Source organism: Rosa rugosa, chromosome 2 (genome assembly GCF_958449725.1).
Source record: "Rosa rugosa chromosome 2, drRosRugo1.1, whole genome shotgun sequence".
Lineage (NCBI taxonomy): Eukaryota > Viridiplantae > Streptophyta > Magnoliopsida > Rosales > Rosaceae > Rosa > Rosa rugosa.
The window spans coordinates 63,213,592-63,241,419 of record NC_084821.1 but is presented as its reverse complement, the minus strand read 5'-3'; the positions used below and the strand labels follow the sequence as shown (position 1 = coordinate 63,241,419).

At 38.6% G+C, this 27,828-nt stretch overlaps 1 protein-coding gene across 3 annotated transcripts; it reads left to right on the top strand.

Moving 5' to 3' along the window:
* Positions 1–2,734: 2,734 nt before the first annotated feature.
* LOC133729221 (cyclic nucleotide-gated ion channel 1-like) lies at positions 2,735–27,565 on the top strand. Of its 3 annotated transcripts, XM_062156710.1 has the most exons (10): positions 2,735–2,926; positions 4,905–5,007; positions 5,235–5,568; positions 7,589–7,783; positions 8,288–8,571; positions 16,927–17,038; positions 25,426–25,707; positions 25,815–26,195; positions 26,364–26,615; positions 26,760–27,565. In XM_062156710.1, exons 2-10 carry the CDS (start codon positions 4,937–4,939, stop codon positions 27,375–27,377), a joined length of 2,529 nt encoding a protein of 842 aa, XP_062012694.1. In that variant the 5' UTR covers positions 2,735–2,926; positions 4,905–4,936; the 3' UTR covers positions 27,378–27,565. The 3 variants fall into 3 exon arrangements, with proteins under 3 accessions (XP_062012694.1, XP_062012693.1, XP_062012695.1); XM_062156709.1 differs by having other exon boundaries at positions 4,905–5,568; XM_062156711.1 differs by lacking the exons at positions 2,735–2,926; positions 4,905–5,007; positions 5,235–5,568 and having other exon boundaries at positions 7,595–7,783; positions 8,502–8,571.
* Positions 27,566–27,828: the final 263 nt, after the last annotated feature.

Below are 27,828 nucleotides of genomic sequence, written 5' to 3'. Positions count from 1 at the left end.
GAGATAAATGATATAGATAAGTGTTGGTTGGTTGCTGTTACGTCTACATTAAACAGGAGTATGACGTAATACCAAAACCCCATAAATGAAAATGAACAAGTACAACAAAAAGAATGTCATAAAAAAAAGGACAACAAAAAGAACGTAAAAGCTACTACAATGTGGTTCGATCTAGCTGGTTGAACTGTTTCCATTTAGTATCATACAATACTGCCTCCAAATACATGAATTTTGAAAATGATTTTGGTACTTCATCACATGGGTATTGTATGTATGTTGATCTCTTTCCACATGCAATCCATATATCGGATATTGTGAAATTACTCAATATGGTGTTTCAGTTTATGAAGCATACGACATTTGAGACGAAGCAAAAAAAGGAATTATGTTGTTGTTGAAGCATTCAACTTTGTAGTAGATAAAAGCAAAAAGGTGTTTTTGTTGTATTCAATTTTTTTTTTTGGACATTTTGTATTCAACTTGATTGCAAAAAAAAAAAAAATCAAAATTTCATATTTCTTCATGAAAGTATGAAGTAAAAAAATCATTGTTGGTGATATACAAATTTCACAAAAATTTAAGAGAAATTTTGGACAAAATTCGGTGTAAATTTTTAAATATATTTTTTATGTGTAGATATTTCGGAAATTAAGAATTTAGAGGAAATGTACGGAGAATTTCAGAAAATTTCGGGAAACTCCTGACGGAAATGATATAGCATGTAGATTTCGTTTCGGTACTTCAAAATTACGGAAATTTCGATGGAAATTTCGACAGTTTCGGAGAAATTTGAAACCTTGCCCAAAATCGCCTTGAGGATATTTCTCCTCAGCTAGATTCGCCTTGAGGGGATTTTTTTTTCCTCACCTAGATTTGCCTTGAGGGGATTTTCTACTCACCTAGATTCACCTTGAGGGGATTTCTCCTCACTCAGATTTGCCTTTAGGAGATCTCTCTTCACACAGATTTTCATTTAGAGAATTACTTAGTTTTTTTATATTTTTACCTCAAATTTTACAGATATTTCTTCACTTTATCGGGGATATATCGCAAATATCTAATATATCGAGGATATTTGACGATGTCGGAGAAATTTCGCAGAAACGGTAAAAAATAAGATATTTACCCCCTAGATATATCGGTTCGTCGAAAAAAGGAGATATCGGGGGAGATATCGGAAATATCGCAGATATTTAAAACCTTGCAAAGTCCCAGCTATGTCCGGTACTGTATAACTATCATCTATATAAGAAGTTCTGAAGCCAGCTTCTACGTAGCGGGATTGTTTCAAGTCATGCCTGATCACTCAATTCATTGCTTTACCGTATGGTTAGTTTCCTCAATTCATTGCTTTTGTAATTTTGTACATGTATATGTTCAAATATTTACTGTAATTAGATGACTAATCTAATATGTTCAAGTCTTTTTTTTGTCATTTTAAGGAATCGCTTATTAGACTAACTTTTTGATCACATATTGAGATCTCAACTATTCAATTTTTCAGGTCTAAACGAGTATATCACTTATGCAATGTTTTAACTAAATTGATAATCGTTAAGACATTTATAACTATGATTTATATAATTATGAACATGAACAGTTCAGGTTGGACAAATTTGATTTGTCTATTAATTTAATTTAATTCGATACTTTAATTATCATAAATTTGGCTGAAAATTTACATAAGTGATTTACTCATTGAGCTCTCTACGAACTAAATGGTCGAAATGCCTGTTTGATTGAAAAAGAACAATTCTTAGGTTCACCCCTAGGGTGAATGAGCAAATTCACTCTCTCTTGCGATTAACGCATAATAACTTTATAATTTTCTAATCCAACCATTCATGTTGTATAACGTAATATAAAGATTAGCTCTGTAAAAAATTAATCAAATTGAAGACCTTTTAGTTATTAATTTCTATGAAATACATGGACGGTTCATTATAGTAGTAGTAAGTGTTGTTAGAACCATCCATTTGTTTGATTCAATTAGATAATTAAACGATTTCTGATTCGATTGATTTTTTACAGAAATGATCTTTAAAGGATAATTTAAGATATAGATCGTTGGATTATAAATTTATTAAGTAAAAATATGTTAATCGACAACGGGGTGAATATGCTCATTCACCCTAGGGGTGAACCTAAGAATTGTTCATTGAAAAATGAGTCTCACAAAAGATCTCTAAAATGACAAAAAAAAAAAATGAATCCCTTATTGAGAGAGAGAGAGTGTGAACACACAAATACACACCGGGATGAGCCTAAGAAACTAGATTATTGATTTCTTACCTAGTGCCAGATACTGGCCAACAACTCAAAAAGATCATTGGAATTTTTACATTCAATGCATGGTTTTTGTTTCCCTATCTGAACACTGGAAGTATTTTATGTGTTTTCAGTTTTTGTTTTTGTTTTTTGCAGTTCACTGCATTGCAGCAAACCTTGCATTGACAGAGCTTAGGATATTCCTAGTTTCATACTCAACGCCCGGTAGTTTATATATAAATGCACTGTGCCAAAATTTTATAATTGATAGTTACGTCAATTGGGTGACGTCACAGTATCAGCAACCAAAACAGTAAACCATTTTTTACCAGCTGCACTATGCCATTGAGTTTTGACCTGAACTATTAACAGCTGACATCACCCCCAATTATAGGCTTCTCGATCATTCTATACTCTTCCATATATATACACTATGATTATTTAGTCTCGTACTTCCATAGTGGATGCTTCTCCTCTTGTGCCTGCTCACTGCTCAAGTTGTAATTAGTACCAAGTTCAAGCGAACTGCTCAGTCCCAGCTTTGTCCGGTACTTCTATCATCTGTACAAAAAGTTCTGAAGCCAACTTATACCCACTACTTGTATATAGGATTGTTTGAAGTTATGTCTGATCACCCAATCGAGAGCGTTGCCGTAAGGTTAGTTTCTTTATTCATTGCATTTGTAATTTTGTATTATATGTGAACATATATTATTATAACGAGTGGTACTGTATGCGCGCGTATATATTGGGGTCGGCCTGAGAAACTAGATTAGTGATTTCTTACCTAGTGTCTCGTACTGGCCAACAAGATCATTCAATGGTTTTTGCTTCCCAATCTGAACAGTGGAAGTGTTTTCTGTGATTTTTTTTTTTTTTGGGCAGTTCACTTCATTGCAACAATTTTTGCATTGATGGAGCTTAGGATATTCTTAGTTTCATCCCTAACTAAATTCTTTAATTACAAAATTATACCCAAAAAAAAATTCTTTAATTACTAAATTGAAAAAAAAAAAAAAAACCTACTACGTGGAAGGAATAGGCTGGGAAAACCACTGCACCTTATTGATTTAAAGGACAAAAAAATTTACCTACATATTTCCCCTTTGAAATTATTTCACATAAATTTTTTTACTTAGCTCCACTTCTGATTTCCATTAGTGGCACGTTTACTTACTTGGAATGTAAAATAATCATGAATCGGAGACAACTGGAATGGGAGAAGAAAGGAATCGGTATTGATTCCGGAGGAGTTGATTCCTAAACTCATCTCCCCCCTTCGTAATCAAATTCCTGAATATTCAGGAATCGATTCCTTATAAGGAGGTGGGACCTACACCCATTCTGATTCCTTCATGTGTTAGTAAACGCAAGAATACTTTTATCCGGAATCATTCTGATTCCTTTATGTGTTAGTAAACGTATGAATAGTTTTACCCCGTAATCATTCCCTCCCATTCCAAGTAAACGTGCCCTAGAAGTTTAAAACTGTATCCAGTGTCCTAATCTTCCACGAACGAATGTGTCCTAATCTTCCACGAACACCAGTACATTCGTTCGAATTAATCGTGATATATGTGTGCGCAGTGGTGGAGCCAGGATTTCAAACTTATCAGGGCACCAAAAAAATAAAAAAAGAACAAAAACAATGTCATAACAGTTTTATAAATGAAATTTTTATCTATTACAATGATAAATATTCTTGATGAGATTTCATATTTTGAAATCGTTTCATATTAATCTCATCTACTGTGCTAGTAAAAATGTCTTTATCAATATATGAAATCAAACATAAAATTCTCTTTTTAAAAACTATAACTCTTACACCTAAATGAAGAAGAGAGGTGCCGTCGTCAAAACTAAAAAATGATTACGGCAATACACATAAAAATTATCCCAAAATCGCTGGAATATATAATATAATATTATATATAAATATATATCCTATACAGACATAAATTACATGGTAATAATGATATTATATTTTAATAATAATAGATTTGTCTGGAACGAAGCGCGCTACTTATGAAAGTCAGTAAGTGATTTTGCATTACTACTTTTATTAGTCCGCGGAAGAATTATGATTATAAAATACATATAATGTTGAATAGTTAGTATATATAATAATAATACATATGGGTAAAGCTATAGTATGTTAACATTTCTCATACATCAACTATTTTTACCACTTTAAGGACTCATGTTACCACTTTGAGGACTAATATTATTATTTTGAGGACTCATACGGTAAACTAAGAAAATTTATCACTTTAAGGACTCATGTTACCACTTTGATGACTAATATTATTATTTTGAGGACTCATGTGGTAACTAAGAAAATTTACCACTTTAAGGACTTATGTTACCACTTTGAGGACTAATATTATTATTTTGAGGATTCATTTTACCACTTTTAAGGCAATTGTATGCATGTCATACGTTAACACATTGTAGAATTTTCCTAATACATATTATTAAGTTATGTTTGATTAATATAATATATATTTTTTTAAAAAAGTTGACTGAAGCGCGGGACCCAGTTGGTCTCTTAGTCCCTCCTAGGCTCCTATGCGTGTGTGTGTGGGGATATCTTTCAATATATGCTATAACAAATTAATCCTTTCCAATCTTCTCAGCGTTCCATCACAACCAGGCTCCAGTTCGGCCGATGCGGACCGGCAACGCTCACATATTTGGACCACTCCAATTAAGAAATCATGGTCATCAGTTACAACTTCAGTTAAGAAAGCATGCTTAGCAGTTCTACGTTCACTTCTTGAAATATGGGGTCCATTGCCAGTTCATGTTTCATTTGCAATTTACCAAATTATTATATACCCAATTAGCCTACTTATCTGTGGGCCACAATGCAATTTTAGCTGCATGAGTTCCTATATGGAAGTACAAGTGACATTAGTTCCCCATATGATTCTATGTTTGACCATGACATTTCTTCTGCCCATCAGTTTACTGCGGAAATTGAAATTAACGAAGGGGAAAACGTGGGAAAGGATACTACTAGTAATATCATGTATTGCATTGGCAGTGGATCCTTTGTTCTTTTATATTCCATTCATCGATGAGAAAAGTAAGTGTATTGGAATGGACAAAAAGTTGAGGGCTATAGTTCTTGCATTGCGATCACTTACAGATCTCGCTTTCGCACTCAATATTGATGCTCAGAATCGTGATCCGATCGACAAACTTAATATTGAATATTGCGTGAAAGGCTGTATGAGGCGTTTAGAGTGGTTATCTCAAGATATGATCGAACTCCTTGTTATTCTTCCCATTCCACAGGTATGAAGAAAGAAAACTTTGTGGTATTAAATTCTTGCAATTTGCTATTTTTGAGTTGCAGGGCAAGAATTTTCTCTAATTTCTTTTCTTTCTTCCCCTAATATGAGTTGCCCAAAAAGGTGCCTAATATAACAGAAAAATTCTTACATAGGGCAAACGTACCACGTGAAGGTGAGGCTGTCTAATCAAAACCCATAAAATTTTAAGTGTGTTTCAAAACTATCCTTACTTATTAAAATAAAATACCAAAAACACCCTCTGCATTGGTCAGCCGTACCAGACACGTGGTACGTTTACCCTACATAAGATTCTCTCAATATAACATGTTTGGTTAATTGTCCATGAGTACGTATAAACTGTTCCCTTATATAAAAATGATTGTCCAGGACACTCTTAAAATATATAGTTTTTGTTTTTTTATACGACATGGCGGTTCATGAAACTAGATCAATATACTTTACACCAAATCTTTATTATTTCATTTGTGTTATTGTGTTGGGTACAATTTTGTCACGTGAAACGAAATGTTTATAATAATTTTTTTAGGGTCTTTCTAAATGTACCCAGCAAATATCTAAGTACACCCAGTAAATTTTTTACACCCAGCAAATTTCTAAAATAACAAATTACATCAAGAAACTTTCCTATAATACCCTTTTCTTTAATTAAACCCAGAAAAACTCATATGCCCATACCCTTTTCGTTTATCAAATACCTAGCAGACTCCCTCATTCTTCTAAGATGAAGAAAAAGAAAAAGAGTTCTCTGGTGAATAAGAATGTGAAGGGGACTAAATCTATTCAAACAGATGAGAGCTATCAAGACTTTCTAAGTCTGCTTGAGATAAATGATGAAAACATGACATATGCACTCCAAAATGGTAGACCAGAGACAAATGATGTGGAGATAAAAAATAAGAATGCGGAGAGTTGATTAGATTCTGATTTAATTGCACTAGAGACTAGAGAGGGATCCAGTTGATGGAGGTCGTACCCCAATTGTATATATTTTCTTCAATTTCCTTTCAACTTTGGTTTGTTCTTTCTATTTATCAAACCCATGCGCACACATGGACGCAAACATGTGTATGCATAAATTAATACATACATCTGGGCTTCTGGAATTTGGAAGTTTGGGGAAGATGTAGCCTTTTGATCTCATTAGCTAGGTAATGATAACCACGACTGCAGTATTTTCTTGTTGGGCTAGGAAATCAATGGAGCAACCAGTATCACTAACCAAGTAATCATATACTGGTTTTATGGCTTGTACCGTCTGTTTAGGACCAAAGACCTAGAACTCCTTTTCTTCATCTCAAAAGAACAAGGGAGTAGTATTCTTCATCTGGGTCTATGGGTTTTGCTCGGTTTAATTTTAAAAAGGGTATTATAGGAAAACTTGTTGGGTGTAAAAAATTTGCTGGGTGTACATAGATATTTGCTGGGTACATTTAGAAATACCATTTTTTTAAATAAAAAAAAAATGTAGGTAGTGGGCATTTTTTTTAAAAAAATAATTTTTTTAATTTTTTCCTTTAGTTTAACACCGTTGTAGTATTAAAGCATACCACATTCTCAGAAAAAAAAAAAAAAAACATACCCAAGTTAAAAGGGCCTTATGAGAAGATTTTTCAAGAAAGATAGACTCTCTGGTAATAATTATTTAGATACTGTAATTAATGGAGAAATAAATAGTTGTTTTTTATGGCGAAGCGTTCACGTTTCACCAAAACATGTATTGCTCAAATTATCCTTTAATTTAAAAAATAAAAACTCATAATAAAAGAAGTTAAATAGTAATTTTAGTAAAATAAAAAATATATAATTAAAAAAATTAAAGAAGTCAGTGATAATTAAAAAATCTTCACTAATAACCCCGTATATTGCACAAGTATGAATCTAATGATTAATGTGTCAGAATTCATCAATATAATATAGTTACTAGAAATTCAATCAGGAAGATGTCATCTGCACGTGATTAGATTTTACTTGTTGACTCTAACTTGTTTCAATTTGTACAGGTCATAATAGTAACTATATTTTTCAGAATGAATGGGTCTGGATATCCATATAAAACAGCAATTAGCAACGTCTTTCTTATTTTGCAATTTATTGCAAGGGGTTGCCAAATCTACCACTTCCAGAAGCCATTTAAAAGGGTTGGGAAATGGGCCAAAATTGCATTCTATTTCCTCATCTACGTCTTGGTTGGTCATGTAAGTTTATCTCTTTCATTATAATAACTGGTTTAGAAACACAATAATAATAATCTGCACAGTGTTGACTTTATAGTTTCATAAAGTGTTACTTGTATTAAAAAAGTAAGGTGTTTTGCAAGAGGGCTTGTTGTTTATTCGTCCACTTTTTTTGTTTTTAAATTTTTTATTTTTTTCATTGTATTCACCTTCATCGAGATGTCATGATTTATTATCTCACCGTCACTTGACAATAACACGCACTATTCCAAGACTACAAAATAACAACTCACTAACTAGTAACAAGAACTGTTTTTCGCGTATCTTAGGTAATTCACATGAAAATGTTGGATTAAACGAATAATTTTTTTTTTTTTTAAAAGTAGATGAATTTTTACAGTGAGCAAAATAATAACATTGTAACTGCAGTTCCTAGATGTCATCATCTATGATAATTTTTGTCTTATATTCTTATTTTTATTGGTGGGAGAGTTTTCTCAATTCACTTAATCGATTAACTTTCAGATTTTCGGAGCATTTTGGTACTTGTTGTCAATTCAACGAGAGATATCATGTTGGCATCAAACATGTAGAAATACTACGGGTTGTCTAGCCATTAATTATTGCAAGGACACTAATTATTCGACAAGTATCACACTTCTAGATGAGTTTTGTCCTGTAAATCCATCAAATGCAACGCTGTTTGATTTTGGAGTATATCTTGATGCTCTTCAATCAGGTAATACGGGATCCAAAAGTTTTTCAACAAAGTACTTCTATACTTTTTGGTGGGGCATCAGAAATCTAAGGTATGTTTATAGGTTATACTTCCGATCTAGTGCAATATTTTATATTCCCCTATTTTACCGTAGATATTTTTTTTATTATTACAGTAATTCATAATTACAACAATTATTCTTTCGTGAGTTGAATTCACGTTCTTTTATTCATGAACGAGAGACTTATGTTACTAGACCAAATGATATTAGATTTTTACCGTAGATTCTTAATTGAATAAATTACGGTTCTTAATTGAATAAATTGATATATATATATATATATATAGGTAAAATAGCCAAATTACCTCCTGACTTTTCTCATGACTGCCGATTTACCCCCTGACATTTCAATTTTGATTATTTACATCCTCACTTTTCTAAATGTTGCCAATTTACACCCTATGGTTAAATTTTAGACTTTCCATCTAATTTCCGTTAACTTGGTTAGCACGTGAGGGGCCTTTTCGTCTCTGCAATTGTCACACAAAAAAAAGAGTGTTGCTATTTGTACCGAACAAAAATCTTAGTACACCCCGGCCAACTATAATTTTTTTGCCTCTAATCTTCCAATATTACCATCATATATTAATAAATCAAGAAAAAAAAATGCAAAACTACTTTGTTAAAAAATAAAAAAAATACTGCTATTCGTCTCCCACAACTATTTTTTTTCCCTCATCCTCTCCTCTTCTTCTCTGTCTATCTCTCAATTATCTTCTTCTCAACATGCCCTCTTCCTCTATGTTGTATTTTTTATTTATTTCTTTAACCATGTTTTGGTTTGTTTAATTTTTTTTTTTTTTTTTTTTTTTTTTTTTTTTTTTCGGGTGATAGTTGAAAAGATGAAAAAGCCCCTCACGTGCTAACCAAGTTAACAAAAAATTGGACGGAAAGTCTAAAAAATAATGATAGGGTGTAAATCGGCAACAATTAGAAAAGTGAGGGCGTAGATAATCAAAATTGAAATGTCAGGGGGTAAATCGACAGTTATGGGAAAAATCATGGGGTAATTTGGCTATTTTGCCATATATATATATATATATGTGTGTGTGTGTGTGTAGAGAGAGAGAGAGAGACCATTCTTTAGTGTCTAGCTACATTTTTATATGTTCATAAATCAGTAGTTATTATCCTAAAATGATAGAGCCAAGTCTATAATTATTTGGTTTGGTTGCAAAATCTATATATAAAATAACATTCTGAATTCGCTAAGAACAATCATTTGTTGTATAATGAAAAAAGGGCCAAATCAAATCCAATCTAATACCAGCTATAAGAGCAACTCCAATAGTTTCCATATATTTTTATTTTGATCTATTTTAGGGAAAAATGAGCATCTTTTGCTCCAATAGATTTCTAACTATCCCCATTTTAGGGATAGTGAGGAAAAAGAAAACAAAGTTCCCTAAATTTACAGCAATCTCTAAAATTTAAAGGAAGAATTATAGAGATTTTAAAGATTGTTGTACAATAAGGAATCTGTTGGAGTTGGAGAAGAAAAAGAGGCTAAAATTTTGATTTTGTTGAAGGAAAATCGACTTAGTGTGCCTTATCAAACTAGGAATAGCAATAGGAGAGAAGGTTCTAGATTTCCCAATCCTACACGGATTGGTATTCCTTGTAGCATTAGAACTAGTACTTTGTAATCCCTATATATAGGGCTTCTATTCTCAATAATAATACACACATCTCTCTACAATTCTCTCTCGAATCTATTTTACTTAAACACGTTATCAGCACGAGCCCTAAACCACAAAAGCCAAAAAGCCAAAACCCGAAAAGAATTTCATATCTCCAAAAACTGCCGCAACCCCTAGCCCGTGCTAGCATCGCTGCAGCCTGCCCCGCGTGCGCCCCTGCCCCTACTGCTGCCCCGCCTGCAACCTTGCACAGCAGCCCCTGCTGCCCTGCGAGCTGCTCCCGCAGCCACACGCCCCTGTATCGCTGCTTGCTGCCCCCTCCCTGCAGCTCTGCGTTCCAGCCTGCTGCCACCGAAGCATCCCTGCACCTAGCCCCTTGCTAGCCCGCCTGCTCCTGCAGCCCTTTCGGCCAGCATACCTGCCAGCCTGCGCGCATACCTGCTAGCGCGCCCCTGCGACCAGCTCTGCTGCTGCCACTGCAGCTGCTGCCCCTGCAGTTTGCCTTCGCTGCTCCTACACCACTACTACCACCGCAGCCCCTGCTGCCCCGCATTCGCTGCACGCATCTACTTGGATTGCTTCACTCCATCACGCCTGCATCGACACGCGCGTGATCCAAATACAAGTAAGTATTCAAGAGTAAGTTTTGAAGTTCATAAATTTAAATACTTATTCTTCTTTTCTCGGGGACTTAAAAACCTCCCTTCTTCTTCATCCCACCTTTCTTATAACGTGGGTTCGATTTTGAGAAAGCGGAATCGTGGGGATTCGCGCTATAAACGAACTAAGAGCGTTCGTAAGACTTCGGACTAAGAGCGTCCGCAAGCATCGATTAACGACCTTATAAACATCATTGTTTCGGTCTAATCCAATTTTCTTGGAAATCGATTTCTTGGTAGCATAGCTCGAAAATCTCAATAATTAGTTGTCATGGAAGCATTGACTCCGAAACTAACGTGTTCTTGTTTCATCTTTCAGGATGACATACACGAACAAACTCGATTTTGTTCCATTGGATTATGCAGGCAAAAGATATTTATACTGGGCCATTGACATTGTGACCCATCTTACTGCCCAAGATTTATTGCATACAATCCAAGAGCTTTGTCCTATAGAAACAGCTCCAGACCCTCAAACTGAGAGAGATAATTCTAAAGCAATTTCCTTCATGAAACGTCACATGGATAGTGACCTCCAGTTTGAGTTCATAAATGAGGATAGCGCTATAAAGCTTTGGCAAGCGCTTCGCGAATAATATGGCAATGTTCGTGACTCCATCCTTCCGAATACAGAAGCAGAATGGAAAGATCTTCGCTTCTCTGAATTTGACACGGTCATGCTATTTTATTCGGAAGCCCTCCGCATCAGAGTAATGATGCGTCTCTGTGGAAAGATGATCACAGAAGACCAGTTGATTGAGAAAACCTTCAATACCTTCCCCGCCTGTGCTATGAGGTCCTCTGACTTATTCTGGACTCATGTAAATGCAAGACGGATCACAAGTTTCCAACAGCTTATTGAAGCTATGGCCACTGCTGAAAGACATGGCAATGAACTTGTGAAAAGAGAATTTGATAGGCTTCAAGATAGCTATCAAGAGCATCGTCCTATGGCTAGAGAAAGTCGCCATCGACGTCATGATCCATATGATCGAAATGCTCAAGAAGGTAATCGCTCAAGGCGATAATCACACGACCGTAGGATGTGTGATTTTGAGGGAAATAGGGTTGGAAACCATGGAGCCAACGTTGGCCATGGGCACCACTTTCCAACGCCACCAGTCCTAGGGACTATGCATATTGCGCCAATGCGCCTCAATCAAGGGAGAATCCTCTTTATGGTGTCTATTTCTGATATGGAACGTCTGATCAATGGACCTGAATTTGCAATGTACCTACGGAGGTAGTCGCATCATGGTGATCAAGACTTCGAGTTCACAAAGACTTTAAATCTGGCGATGAAGACAAAATGCACAGATTTTTATTTATAGTCTTTCATTTTTCCAAGAATTATGTAATGGCAATTATGCCTTAAATCAATAAAATGACTTATTGTATTAACTCTTTCCCTCTAGGCGTACTCAAGAGTACTTGTGATGTCTAGGCAAGGTTTGATCTGAGAGAACGGTTTTAAAAGTGAGCAACGCTCCACCAAAATCTCGCCTTACCTTACCTGGTCACAACCAAATTGAAATTACCGAACGGATTGAGTGACTACGATTTGTCTACGGTTTGATTTTTATGTTGGATTAGATTTTGGTCAAGAAACTTTGATGTAATCATTGGCTATTATTAATAAAGTATCGATTGATTTTTCGAACTTTATTACTTACAAGATGTAAGTGCCAATGATTTTCATGTGGAAACACATTGTGAGAATGAACAAGAGTTCCTTTGCATCACCTCTAATGACTACGGACATAAACGAGTCTTAGAGAAACTTATATGTCGCTCTAGTGGGTTGTATGCAACCACTATTCGAGTCATTGAATCCAACCATGTCATGAGAAATGATTTATGGGATTCCGACACATATAGGCTTTGGCACGACCGTTTGGGACACTCAGGTCGTGACATGATGATCCGTATATTAAAGACTTCACACGGACATCCCTTTTTCCGAACGAAAGGAAGTAAAACTCGAAATTTGGATCAAGGAGGAGCACCTGCGCCTCACGGCGCCTTCCCCCTTCAAGTCCGGCCACCACTAGCCGGCGCCGCCATCCCCCTGCGGCTCAAGGGTGGCTTTGACGCCACCTCTGCTCCCCTGACTCCAATTTCTACTTCAAAAGTCAATTGTGACTTCATGGCTCAACCAAAATCCTCATTGGTTATTTCTAAAGCCCATTATTCGTTCTGCAAAGCCTGCTCTTTAGCAAAGTTAGGATCGAGACCATCCTATGCAAAGGACACTAAAGAAAATATACCATTCTTGCAAAGAATCCAAGGTGATGTTTGTGGACCTATTCAACCACCATGCGGACCATTTAGATATTTTATGGTGTTGGTTGATGCATCGACACGCTGGTCACATGTCATGCTATTGTCCACAAGGAACACTGCATTTGCTAAACTCCTAGCACAAATAATTAAGTTACGGGCTCACCACCCTGATCATCCTATTAAGTCTATAAGATTAGACAATGCTGGAGAGTTTACATCAAAGACTTTTGATGATTATTGCATATCCATTGGGATTGATGTTGAACATCTTGTTCCTCATGTTCACACCCAAAATGGTCTCGCAGAAACCGCCATTAAACGACTACAAATGGTCGCTAGGGCATTGGTAATGCGCACCAATCTCCCTATTTCTGCTTGGGGCTATGCAATATTGCATGCAACTGTGCTTATTCGTCTGAGACCCACTGCCACTCAACCATTCTCTGCGTCCCAGATGGTTACTGGGTATGAGCCTGATGTCTCACACTTACGCATCTTTGGGTGTGCAGTTTATGTGCCTATTGCGTCTCCACAGCGCACCAAAATGGGTCCTCAACGACGATTAGGCATTTATGTTGGATATGATTCTCCAACGATTATCCGCTACATAGAACCCTTGACAGGCGATCTCTTTACCGCTAGATTTGCGGATTGTCACTTCGATGAGACAGTCTTCCCGTCGTTAGGGGGAGATAAGAACATCAATGTTCAACAGGAACGACAGGAATTGTCGTGGTCTGTCCCCACTCTGTCTCATCTTGATCCCCGAACCGTACAGTCCGAAATTGAAGTGCGGAGAATTCTCGATCTTCAGAACGTAGCAGAACGAGATCACACATACCTGCTGCAAACGTGCCTGCAAGGATTGATGTCCCTAAAACTAGAGGACATGACGCCAACTCAAGAGGATATGAGCATGGCGCCAACGTCCCCTCTCACAGTGATGGTGACGTTTTGGCTAGGCCCATGGCTCCTGCCAGGAAGCGCGGGAGGCCCATAGGTTCGATGGATTCTCGCCCAAGAAAGAAAGCGAGTTTGGCACAAAATAATCCATTAATCATCGATGTGAATAATCCATCTCATGAGAATATTCCGGATTATGGTTATGTTCAAGAGACATCATTGGGGGACGCTCCAATGTCAGAACCAACTCCAGAGAATAGAGAGATCTCCATAAATTACACTAGTGTACATGAGATGATGGATAGAAATTCTATGGCGATTGATGATGCATTTGCATATCATATTGCAAAAGGAATTATAGAATATGATGATATCGAACCTCGCTCTGTTGAAGAATGTCAACGAAGAGCAGATTGGCCTAAATGGAAAGATGCGATCCAGGTTGAATTGGATTCACTAACAAAGAGACAGGTATTTGGGCCTGTAACGCAGACACCCCCAAGTGTAAAGCCTGTTGGCCATAAATGGGTCTTTGTTAGAAAGCGTAATGAGAAAAATGAGGTAGTAAGATATAAAGCCCGCCTTGTGGCGCAAGGTTTCTCACAACGCCCTGGAATCGACTACGAGGAGACATATTCTCCCGTAATGGACGTTATAACGTTCCGCTACCTTGTCAGTTTGGTAGTTTCCGAAAAACTTGACATGCAGCTTATGGATGTGGTTACAGCATATCTCTATGGGGATCTAGATTCAGAGATATATATGAAGGTTCCAGATGGACTTCAATTACCCAAATCAAGTGGCTCTAAACCACGGAGCGCGTTTTCAATAAGATTAAAACGCTCACTATATGGATTAAAACAATCCAGACGGATGTGGTATAACCGTCTAAGTGACTACTTGATTGGGAAGGGATATATTAACGATGAAATATGCCCATGCGCGTTCATTAAGAGAACAAGTTCCGGATTTGCAATCGTAGCAGTTTATGTCGATGACATGAACCTAATTGGAACTCTAGATGAGTTGAAGGAAACTGCTAAATACTTGAAATCCGAATTTGAGATGAAAGATCTTGGGAAAACACGGTTTTGTCTCGGTTTAGAACTCGAGCACTGTAGTGATGGGATTTTGATCCATCAGTCTGCATATACTCAGAAGGTCCTAAGGCGCTTTAATGAAGATAAAGTGAAGCCTGCGAGTACTCCCATGATCGGCCGTAGTCTTGAGCCCGGAAAAGATCCGTTTCGTCCAAGGGATGAGGACGAAGAACCATTAGAGGCCGAAGTGCCCTATTTGAGTGCAATAGGCGCATGATTGTACTTAGCTCAATGCACAAGACCGGATATCTCATTCGCAGTGAACTTGTTAGCTCGATATAGCTCTGCGCCAACACGCCGCCATTGGATTGGTGTAAAGACAATCTTTCGATACCTAAGAGGTACGATTGATATGGGCCTATTCTATCCCTACAGAGAGAAAAGGAATGACGGAAAGTTGGGATCGGACCCCAAAAGGCAAAACGCCCCCGTCCATGGAATGGCCGCCGGCCATGTTGCCGCCGCCGGCGCCGCCGCCGCTCATGGTGGCCGGCGTCCTCCTATCTCCCTCCATCAAAACGACAATGATGTGTTGATGGGATTTGCTGATGCAGGGTACCTCTCTGACCCTCACAAAGGTCGCTCCCAAACTGGTTATGTCTTTACCATGGGAAGCACTGCGATATCTTGGAGGTCTACAAAACAGACCCTTGTTGCTACTTCCTCAAATCATGCAGAGATTATTGCTCTACATGAAGCCGTACGAGAATGTATATGGCTAAGGTGTGTAATTCGACATATTCAAGGAAGTTGTGGTTTGAAGTCTACCACAGATGAACCTACATGCATTTATGAGGATAATGCAGCTTGTATTGAACAAATAAAGTTAGGCTTCATCAAAGGCGACAACACCAAGCATATATCGCCTAAGTTATTTTATAATCAGCAACAACAATCACTTCTAAATATTGAAGTGAATCAAATCCGATCAGAGGATAATGTAGCGGACTTATTCACTAAGTCGTTACCTAAATCCACCTTCGAGAAACATGTGAAGAGCATCGGATTGAGAAAGTTATCCGAACTCCCACGATTGTAGCAATCAGGGGGAGATATCGACATCAGGGGGAGTTATGATGTCTGCATGTTCGATCTCGAAGAGTGAAGGACGTGTTGTTCTCTTTTTGTCCTTCGACCAGGGTTATTTTTATCCCACAGGGTTTTTGTTACCTGGCAAGGTTTTTAACGAGGCAACGGATGAAGCGTCACCACCAAGTTTGAGCGGCACAAGGGGGAGTGTTGAAGGAAAATCGACTTAGTGTGCCTTATCAAACTAGGAATAGCAATAGGAGAGAAGGTTCTAGATTTCCCAATCCTACACGGATTGGTATTCCTTGTAACATTAGAACTAGTACTTTGTAATCCCTATATATAGGGCTTCTATTCTCAATAATAATACACACATCTCTCTACAATTCTCTCTCGAATCTATTTTACTTAAACAGATTTTTAATTTCTTATAATACAAAAATTATAGGGAAGCTATTAGAGTTGCTCTAAGGGTTACACCTGAAAACACATTGACCAATGAAACTGGATTGTCATATTCTCCTTTTGGCCTCGTTTGTGAGAATGGAAAGCGTTACCTTTCCCATATGAATAGGAAAAAATATGAGAGAAAGAGATACTTTTTTTAGTTACACAATTTTAGCACTATCTAAACCATTTTTATGACTAAAGTGCTCCTAATTTCATAACTAAATACCAATCAACCTTATATAAATATTTTCTCTTTATTAATTAACTCGTATCATTTATTAGCATATATCCTAATGAGTAATTGCTACATAACTTTTACAGTAATTTTGGGACGAGTTTGGAAACAAGTAACTACCTGTGGGAAAACTGTTTTACTATTCTTATTTCTCTTGTTGGGTTGCTACTCTTTCTCTATCTCATGGGAAATGTGCAGGTACTCTTTCTCTATCTCTACTTCAATAATTAGTGTTTGTAAATGCTTACTTTTGATTCTTGTCGCTTTAATTCCTTCTCAAGATGTTAGCTGACCAACTTGCTAATATTGGTTTTGATTACAGTCACACGTACATGTATTTAATTGGTTTAAGCCTTTTGCAGCTAAACTGTATCAGATTATCAATCTTTGATAAAAAGTTGACAAAAAAAAAATCTTTTATAAATTGTTTTTTTTTTTCGTTGATTAAATCTTTTATAAATTGTTGTTAAAGATCGGGAGAGGAAATTCTTTGGAGGTAGGATTCGATCATGTCCCCTTTTCATGGATGTATTCTCTCTCTCTCTCTCTTTTTTTTTTCTTAATTGTGGGCGGGTATGGGGCCAATGGCCGCGGCCACGGACCCAAGATTTCATATAACTTAGAGCGTATAATTATTTTCCTTTATCATTAATATACAAAAACATTTAACCAAGTAAAAAAAAGGAGGGGAGTGAAAATGAACATATTGTTTTAGGGAATCAGAAACTGAGAGAAATTCGCTGTGTGTTCTCATTGATAATAGGAGTCTCATTATATAGAGGATTACAATGCATAGAATCTCAATCATACAAGGAAAGTAATCGTACATTGAATAGGAATCTAGATCCTTCTAATTTAACCTTATTACCACTAGATCAAGTAACCTAGAGTTTGGGCCAAACACAAATAGAGATATCCTTAAACACTCCCCCTTGTGTTGTCCAAACGCGGTGCTTCTCTCGTTGCCTCGTTAAAAACCTTGCCGAGTAACAAAAACCCAGTGGGACAAAAATAACCTCGGTCGAAGGGGAAAAGGAGCACAACACACCCTTCACGTTTCGAGGTGAACATGTAGACATCTCCCCCTGATGTCTGCGCCTCCCCCTGATGACTACGATCATGGGAGTTCAGATAATTTCCGCAAGCCAATTCTTTCCACATGTTTCTCGAACGTGGATTTGGGCAATGACTTAGTAAACAAGTCTGCCTCACTGTCCTCAGATTGAACCTAGTTCACTTTGATCTCGAGGAGAGTCTGTTGTTACTGATTATGTTTGGTGTTATCGCTTTTGATGTAGCCTTGCCTCATTTGTTCAAAACAAGCAGCATTATCCTAAATGCTCGTAGGCTCATCTGTGGTAGACTTCAAACCACAATTCTTCGAACATGCGTAATTATGGATCCAATCCATATACATTCACTAACCACTTCGTGAAGAGCAATGATCTCTGCATTGTTCGAAGATATAGCGACTAGGGTCTATTCTGTAGACCTCCAAGATGTCACGGTCTTTTCCCATGGTGAACACTTAACCGAATTGGGAATGACCTTTGTGTGGGTCAGAGAGATACCCAATATCAGCAAAACCTTCCAAAACACTTATGTCGTTTTGGGGAGGGGATAGAGAACGCAGGCCAGCGTTGGCGGCGTTTCTGGTGTGTGATGGGTCTGAATCCATCATCTTTCTGTAGGGATAGAACAAGCCCAAATTAATCGTACATCTCAAGTACTGAAAAATATCTTTTACACCAATCCAATGGCGTCGCGTTGGCGCAAAGCTATGTCTAGCTAACAAGTTCATTGCAAACGAGATGTCCGGTCTTGTGCATTTAGCTAAGTACAATAATGCGCTTATTGTACTCAAGTAAGGCACTCCTGCCTCTAGCACATCTTCATTATCATCCTTCGAACGAAGAGGATCATTTTCAGGATCAAGACTACGAACGATCATGGGGGTGCTTGAAGGTTTGACCTTGTCAAAATGCCTAAGCATCTATCAACACGATGCTCAAGTTCCAAACCGAGACATAATCGTGTTCTCCCAAAATCATTCATCTCAAACTCGGATTTCAAGTGTTCAGCGGTTTCCCTTAACTCTTTAAGGACTTCTAATGAAGATCATGTCCAACATGAACCGCGATAGAATCCGAAACTTGTTATGGAAACGCGTGGGCATATCCCTTCCCAATCAAGTAGTCACTTTAGTGAGTGTTTCAATCTTATTGTAAACGCGCTCCGTGGTCTAGAGCCACTTGACTTGGGTAGATGAAGTTCACCATGAACCTTCATGTATATTCCGTATCTAGATCCCCATAGAGATACGTAGTGACCACATTTGTAAGCTGCATGTTCAGTTATTCGGAAACTACCAACCTGACAAGGTAGTGGAGTGCAATGACATCCATTACGAGAGAATATGTCTCATCGTAGTCGATTCCAGGGCGTTTTGTGAGAAGCCTTGCGCCATAAGGCGAGATTGCCATCTCTTTTTCTCATCACGCTTTCTAACGAAGACCCATTAGTCAATAGGTTTTATGTTAGGAGGTGTTGTCATCACTAGCTCGAAAACTCTTCCTCTTCGTTAGAGAATCCATCTTAACCTGGATTGCATCTTTCCATTTAGGCCAAATTTCTCTACGTTGGCATTCATTCATCAACGGAGCGTGGTTCGATATCATCAGACTCAACAAACTCATGCGCAACGAAATGCGCAACTACATCATCAATTATGAGGGAGTTTCTATCCCACGTCTCATGTACACTAGTGTAAGTTTCATAGAGCCCTATATTCTCAGGAATAGGTTCTGACGTTGAGGCGTCCCCAAACGATAACCATAACCCGGAAGATACTCATGAGACGGATTTTGAGTGTCGATTATCCAAGGATTGGTTTGTGCCAAGGTATCCTTCGAACCCACTGGCCTCCCACGCATCCTAGCTGGGGCCATGGCCTGTAACGCCAGAGTGCCACTCTCTTTGGCGTTGGCGCCATGCCTACCTCCGTGTAGGGTGGTGTTACGTCCTCTCGTAGGGACGTACTTCCTTGCAGGCATGTTTGCAGCATATTTGTGTGATCTCGTCACTTTAATAGGGATCAAGATGAGACATAGTGGGGACAGACCACGACAATTCCTGTCGTTCCTGTTGAACATCTGTGTTCTTATCTCCCCCTAACGACGGGAAGACTGTTTCATCAAAGTGACATCCGCAAATCTAGCGGTAAGGAGATCGCCTTGCAAGGGCATTAAGTGGCGGACGATTGTAGGAGTCTCAAATCCAACCGAGTTGCCCATTCGTCTGTAAGGACCTATCATAATGCGTTGTGGCGGCGCAATGGGCACATAAATGGCTCACTCAAATGTGCGTAAGTACAAAATACTTGTACCCAGTCACTAGCTGTAAAGCAGAGGTACATTGAGTGGCGGTAGGTGGTAGACGAATTAGCATAGCTGCATGCGATATTGCATCACCTCAAGCGGATATAAGGAGAGTGGTGCGCATTACCAATGTCCGGACTATCATCGTAGTCGTTTCCGCGAGACCAATTGGGTGTGTACATGGGAATATGATGTCCAACATCAGTCCCAACGCAATAACCATCGAAAGTCTTTGATGTAAACTCTCCAGCATAGTCAAATCCAATTGACTGAATATGATGATTCGGGGAGTGAGCCCGTTGTCATATGATATGTGCTAGGAGTGTAGCATAAGCAGCATTACAAGTGGACAATGGCACGACACGTGACCAGCGTGTTTGCGTGTCAACCAACATCATGAGATATTTAAACGTCCGCAAGTTGGTTGAATCAGTCCATAGAATCCCCATGGATTTGATGTAAGAACAGAATGAGTATTTTCATATCCTTTGCGTAGGACGGTCTCAGTCCTAATTTCCCGAAGGAACTGGCTTTGCAAAATGAGCGAGAGGCCTTAGAAGCAACCAATGAGGATTTTGGTTGGGCCTGAGCGTCTGTAGCGCTATTAGAAGCAAAATGTGTGACTACATCTCCCATCATGGCTTTGGAGCCATGGAAATTAGCATGTATGGCGTCATGGCCACTAGGAGGAACAACCATGGCGTTATGCTCATGGTTGGCGCCTTTTATGGCGTCATCAGATTCTTGCTTCGTTTTGCTCAAAAGGATGGATGTCCGTGTGAAGTCTTTAGTAGACGGATCATCATATCATGACCAGGATGACCTATCCTGTCGTGACAAAGCCAATATGTGTCTAAATCCAAGAGATCTTCTCTCATAACTTTATTGGATTTAATAGCTCGAATAGTGACATAGAGTCCACTAGAGAGACACATAAACGTCTCTAAGATGCGTCTTTGTTCGCAATCGTTAGAGGTATTGCAAATGAACTCATCTCCGTTCTCTACATGCGTTTTCGCATGGAATCCGTTGGCTATTCATAGGGCAATTTGCCCTAAGAGCGTAGAGAGTTTATGTGACAATAATCAAGGTGCCATTTGGCAATGGGAACTTGGGCTATTCCATGTCCTCGAATTAATATTGATGGCCCAGCCATCGTAGTCACAAAGTAATATGCTCAGAATCAAAATTGAGTCATAATGAAAAGAACTCGAAATTTTATTCATAAGCGGAGTACATCATTGTCTCTTAACCATTAGGAGAATCTAATCCAAATGCTAGCTAATGAAAAACAAAGGTAGTCGTTTGACTTCTTTCGGTAACTCCAAAATAAATATGACCAGGTGAGTAGAGAGATATCGGTGGAGCAAAGCTCGCTTAAGTACCACTTATCTCAAAACCTTCCTAGACATCACACTCATTTTGGACGAGCCTATGTGAAGAAAAACTAAACCAATAGCATTTACTACAAAGTATATGGCAATTGCCTATTACATCTCTTGGAAAAATAAAGACTGAAACAAAATTGGCTATCTATCGATCCCAGCCAGATTTGTAGTCTTCAACCCTTCATTCTAGATCATCTTCTTGATCTTCTTGTTCCATATAGTGAGCTTCTCTTGCTTCACAATATGCTTTGTAGGCGGTGACAATTTCTTCACGAGCTCTACAAATGTGTGTCCAATGATTAGACACTCCACATCGAGAACATACATCTCTTTGCTCAAACTCCATTGATTGAGGCGCTTTGAAAGCGTCATTTAGATGGCTCTTAGTGTTGGTGGCGCCACCAACATGGCCAGAGGCGTTGCCTCCCTCTCTCTTTCCACGTTGACCTCTTCGGTTCCGTGTTCACCTATATTGGCGGTTACCTTCCCAAGTAGAGCGATTATATGGACCAGAACGTCCAGAAGTATCCCTAAGGTTAGGGTTTCGCTCTTGGCGGCTTCTCTTAGGGGCGCGACTATAATTGGATTCCGGAATATGCTCTATTTCCACGGATCTCGAATTATAGTTCTTCACAAGGATGTTGTCATGCTTTTCAGCGACATTCATAGCTCCAATGAGCTCATGAAACCTTGTGATCCGTCCTGCAACAACATCGATTCGATAGTTCTTAGCAACCATCAATGCAGAGACGGGGAAGGTAGAGAGAGTCTTCTCAATCAACATCGCATCTGTGATCTCTTTACCACAGAATTCCATTAAGGATTTAATGCGAAGTGCTTCCGAGTTGTAGTCAAGAACTGACTTGAAATCACATAAGCTAAGGCTATGCCATCTCACTTCTAGGTCAGGAAGCAAGGAGTCACGGACGTTGCCAAATCTTTCTTCGAGTGAGACCCACAACCTTCTGGGGTCTTCTTCATTCATACACTCGTACTGGAGCGAATCATCCATATGACGAGTCATTAGGATGATGGCTTTCGCCTTATTTGCCTCTAAGGCTGCTCTATTTGCTTCCAAAGCTTGAGCTTGCTCAACAGTTAGCACGTCCTACCTAGGCTCGAGAATCATATTCAAGATTCCATCGGCCTTGAGATGCTGGCGGATATCACGAACCCACATGTGATATTCAAAGCCAGTTGTTCCCAATGGAGCAAAGTCCAATTTGTTCAGGTTACTCATCCTGAAAGAGAACAAGAAAAAGGTTAGTTTCGGAGCGGAAAAAGCTACCACGAAAACATATAAAATTTCTGAGCGTAGTCGCTTCCAAGAAATTAGGAATTTCCGAGCGTAGTCGCTTCCAAGAAATTCGATTCCAAGAGGGATTGGATTAGATCGAAACAATGATGCAAGTGGTCGATCATAAATTCTCTACAAACTCTAAGTTTGGAGATCTCAACAAGCTCCAAGCTTGGAGTGAGCACGAACCCCCACAGTTCGGCTTAATTAGGTCTCCCCTATGAAGAAGAAAGGAGGGTAGAAGAAGGGAGGTTGTAAGTCCCCGAGAGAAAAGAAGAAAAGAATGAAAAACTTCAAAAACAGGAACTTTTAGTAAAGTTTACCTTGAAAAATAGCTGAAAATCTTGACCGGAAAAGTTGTTTAAGATGGCCGGAAAAAAGGTCGCCGAAGGTCACCGGAAAAGTGGCCGGAAACTGGTGGCCGGAGCTAGGCAGGGCAGTTGCGGTGGCTTGCGGGGGCTGCTGTAGGGCTGCTGCAGGGGTTGTGCAGGGGCTCTCTGCAGATCTCGGCAGGGGTTCGGCAACTGCTCGGCAGGTGTGTGGAAGGCTGTCGGCAGGTGCGCAGGGCTCTCGGCAGGTGCGCGCAGAGCTCTCGGCAGGTCTTGCGGATGCTTCGGCAGATGCTCGGCAGGGCTCGGCAGCTGCTTAGCAGATCTCGGCAGGGGCTCGGCAGATCTGCGGAGGGCAGGCACATGTGCTTCCGGTAGCGAGGCTAACCCGAGCGGTTCAGCCTATTCCGGCGGCCGGTTCAGGCGGTTTTCGGCCTGTTCCGGTGGTTCCGCCTCCGGTTCTGGGTTCCTTGAGGCTAGGGCTTCAATATGTGAGGCGATGGATGTTGGAATTTGAGGGCTACAAAATTAGGGTTTTAGGGTTAGTGCTTCGTGCTGATAACGTGTTTTAGGGAATCAGAAACTGAGAGAAATTCGCTGTGTGTTCTCATTGATAATAGAGGTCTCTTTATTTAGAGGATTACAATGCATAGAATCTCAATCATACAAGGAAAGTAATCGTACATTGAATAGGAATCTAGATCCTTCTAATTTAACCCTATTACCACTAGGTCAAGTAACCTAGAGTTTGAGCCAAACACAAATAGAGATATCCTTAAACACACACACACACACACACACACACACACACACATATATATATATATATATATATACATAGGGCCCTTTTAATGAGGGATCTTTTTTAGGCCATTTTAAGGGATTGATTATTTGACCAACTTTTCGATCACTTATTAACATCTCCACAGTTTAGTTGTTAAGTCTATATGAGTAAATCAATTAGAAAATTTTTGGCCAAATTGATAATTGTTAAGGCATTTAAAATTGTGCCGGTGAGTTATGACCTGTTGGTAAGTTATAATTCTAACATTATAAAGGTCATGAGTTCGATTCTCACTGACATATGTAAGAGTAGGGTGGGCTAAGGGATTTTTTTAATAACAATAAAACAATGCATTCAAAATTGTGATTTACAATTATAAACATGAATGGTTTAGGTTTGACAGATTTTGTCCGTCCATTGATTTAATCTAGTTCGATACCTTAACGTTCACTAATTTGGCTGAAAATTTGCATAATTGATAGACTCACTTTTCGATCGCATTCATAACTGCGATTTGTAATTATAAACATGACCGGTTCAGGCTGGACAGATTCAGTTCATTCATTGATTTAATCTAGTTCGATACCTTAATGATTATCAATTTGGCTGAAAATTTGTAAAAGTAATTTATATATTAGGACCTAAAAACTGAACAGTCAAGATATAGATATGTGATCGAAGAGTGAGCCTATCAAGGAAATCCGCATATTTTAAAATATGCGGAGGTCCTTAGTAGGAAGCACTATATATATATATACACACACACATGCATATACATACATGTATATATACATATACATATGCATACATGTATCCACTATTTAAGTGGGCCAAATTAATGAAGCTGATTTGTGGGGGCTTATATGTGATAAAACATTAGAACTTAATCAAGGATATAGGATATATATGCATGAAAAAAATTCACCGGGCGCATAAGCCCCCGTTGAGCCCTTATTGAGTCCGCTGGTGTGTGGGGTAGATGATTCTTGGATATTGTTGTTCACTTCTTTTGTGATTGTTGACAACCAGCACCGAAATTAGTCAGCATAGATGAGGTGATCCCTCACATAACCCTCTATGTTCTAGCTCCATACCTATGTAATGTACGTGTTATTGGTGAAGACCATTCAAATTCACCACTTCTTCAATATTTTTCGTATTCATGTTTGTGTGTTTTTTTCTTTTACAGACATTTTTTGTATTCATGAAATTAATCTGATCAAAACAAAATTTATATGTGAAGTTTTAGTTGAGCAATTTATATATATTCATCCTCTTATATCTTCTCGTCCAATTGAACCTAAATTGTTTTTGCCAAAAGAAAACAATGAATCTTACATTAATATGAAGCTCTTTAATTATCCTTGTATAAGACATTAACTTGAACTGTGTTTTCATTTGATCAACCAGACACATATTTTGTGGGAATCTACCATAGCATTGGAGAATGAGCAGAACAAAATTAATTCCAAATATAAAGCTCTAGAAATGTGGATGGTAAGAAATGGTATCCCTGAAGAAGTGAAAACAGGAGCAGTGAAAATCATAACAGAAAAGAAAATAGTGGAAAAAAACTACGATGATGACGTGGACTTGGTTTTTGTTTTCAATGCTCTTACTGGGGATGAGCCTGACAAAGTGAAAATCAGGATTGGTTTGAAGCAGTATTTGTTCCAAAATGCCATACCGAAAGTATGTTTCTCAAGGGGCAACCTTTCTCTAATATATATTTTTCTTATGATGAAATGACACGGCTAGTCAAGATTCTTATATTGATTACGTAAACAATATATGAACAGGTATTCATGCTTAAATATATCCTTCCCCAACTGGAAAGCGAGCAGAACAAGATTTTCCTCAACCGCGCTCTCAAGCCAGTAGTCTTCGAGGAGAATAACTGCGTGGTTAAAGAAGGAAAGTCAAATCATAGAATGCTCATCATCACAGAAGGCGTAGTTGTCTGTACAGACAACACCGGAGCTAATGTTGCTCGTTTTGGGAAAGGTGAAGTTTATGTAGAAGAGCTTCTGGATAGCTACCCTAATATTCCTAAAGATGCCAAGTCACTCAAGTGCGAAACAAAAGTAGAAGCCTTCGGTATCTCGTGCACGTGGTATCACCAGCTTAGGAACGAGTACCTTTCACGGGGAAGGACGTATAGAGGATCGAATCTAAACGAGGTTAAAATGAGTCCCAAGTAATTGATTTGCTTGTTTTTATTTTCATTAATTAGTATTCATTATATGAACTGGCAAGAATTATAAAGGAGGCCCCAAAGACCATCCTTTTCCGCTTGTAATGCACTATAAATGAGATTCGAGATTCTTAATCTCTAATTTGTAAAACAGGCATACCAGAAGTTGATAACCTCAAGATCAGTGAAGTTAGAGGAACATCAGAAGAAGATAATTGAGTGGCTGTCAAGAAACACTATCCCGGACGGTCTGCAGACATTGGTCATGGAACACATAAAGGCTAATAATGTACTGGAAAAGAACTGGGATGCTGAGGTGGATGTGAAGTATCTGTTCTCTATTGGTCTTTCCTGGGATATCGAATATCGTATAAAGAAGCAGATCTGCATCAATTCTCTGCGTAAGGTATGTAAGATCCATCTATATAAATAAATAAACCTTAGTTTCTACATATATAGTAGCTATTCTTAGCAAAAATAAAAACCATCAAGAAAATTATTTAGGCTCCTACATTCTGTCAAGTCCAGTTAATGTATTTAATATATATAGGTTCCTGTACTTGAAGGCGTTGATGAAGACGTGTTGAGTCGCATCTGTATGTCTCTCGAGCCGCTGGTACTCCCGCAGCATAGCTGCATCTTTTATCCACTTAGCGCAATTGATCGGATGCTCATCGTTGTAGAAGGTGAAATTACAGTGACTGAGACGACTTACAATAGACAAAGTACAAAAACAGAGAGAGGCAATGTTGAAAGAATGATAAAGAAAAGCGATGTCATTGGGGAAGAGCTTCTGACCTGGGCATTCCCCATCGTCTCTGAGTCGTCCGAATCTTATCCTGCTATCTTGGAGAAATATGTAGAATGTCCTACAAAAGTAGAAGCCTTTGCTCTCACAATAGAAGGGTTGGAAAGTGTGGTCGCCTACTATAGACATGGAATCAACAAGTTTGAGCAGTTGGAGAAGGGCAGAGATGGTGTGGCCGATACTAAAGGTGCATCCAGATCCACTACTACTATTGACCAGAGACTTGACCGGCTTATCCAGCTCCAGAGTGACATGGCTCAACAGCATCGTGATGAAATGGCTAATCAGGGACGGAAATTGGATGAGATCTTATCCAGATTGGGATATCCTGCAGGCACATCTCCTCCTCCTGCAGCTTGAACAATTAAATTCTCTTGTTGCTTCTGTAGTACTAGAAAGAGTACCCGCGCTATGTTGCGGGACTCAATTTCAATCTTATTCCAACCTTTTCCTGATGCTAAGGAAAGGGCTTCAGAAATTGCTTGCATTTCCACATGAATAACAGATTTTGCCACTATTATTGATAATCAAAACCATGACATGTTTTCCAGCTAACCCCTAATTACCTGCAAATCGAGAAGACAGACTCATACTTGGTGCTGCAGCACTATATGAATTCCACAATAACAAACAAATTTTACTAACAAGTGCTAACAGAACATGAGTAGCTGATTTCATGTCAACAGAAGTGACCATGACAAATGGCATTGTACATAAATAAAACCCATGGTAATAGCAATTTTTTCTATTCACCTTGTGTACATACATGTACATTTGCAAGCATAATTAGCTCTAATGGGCTACGCTCATT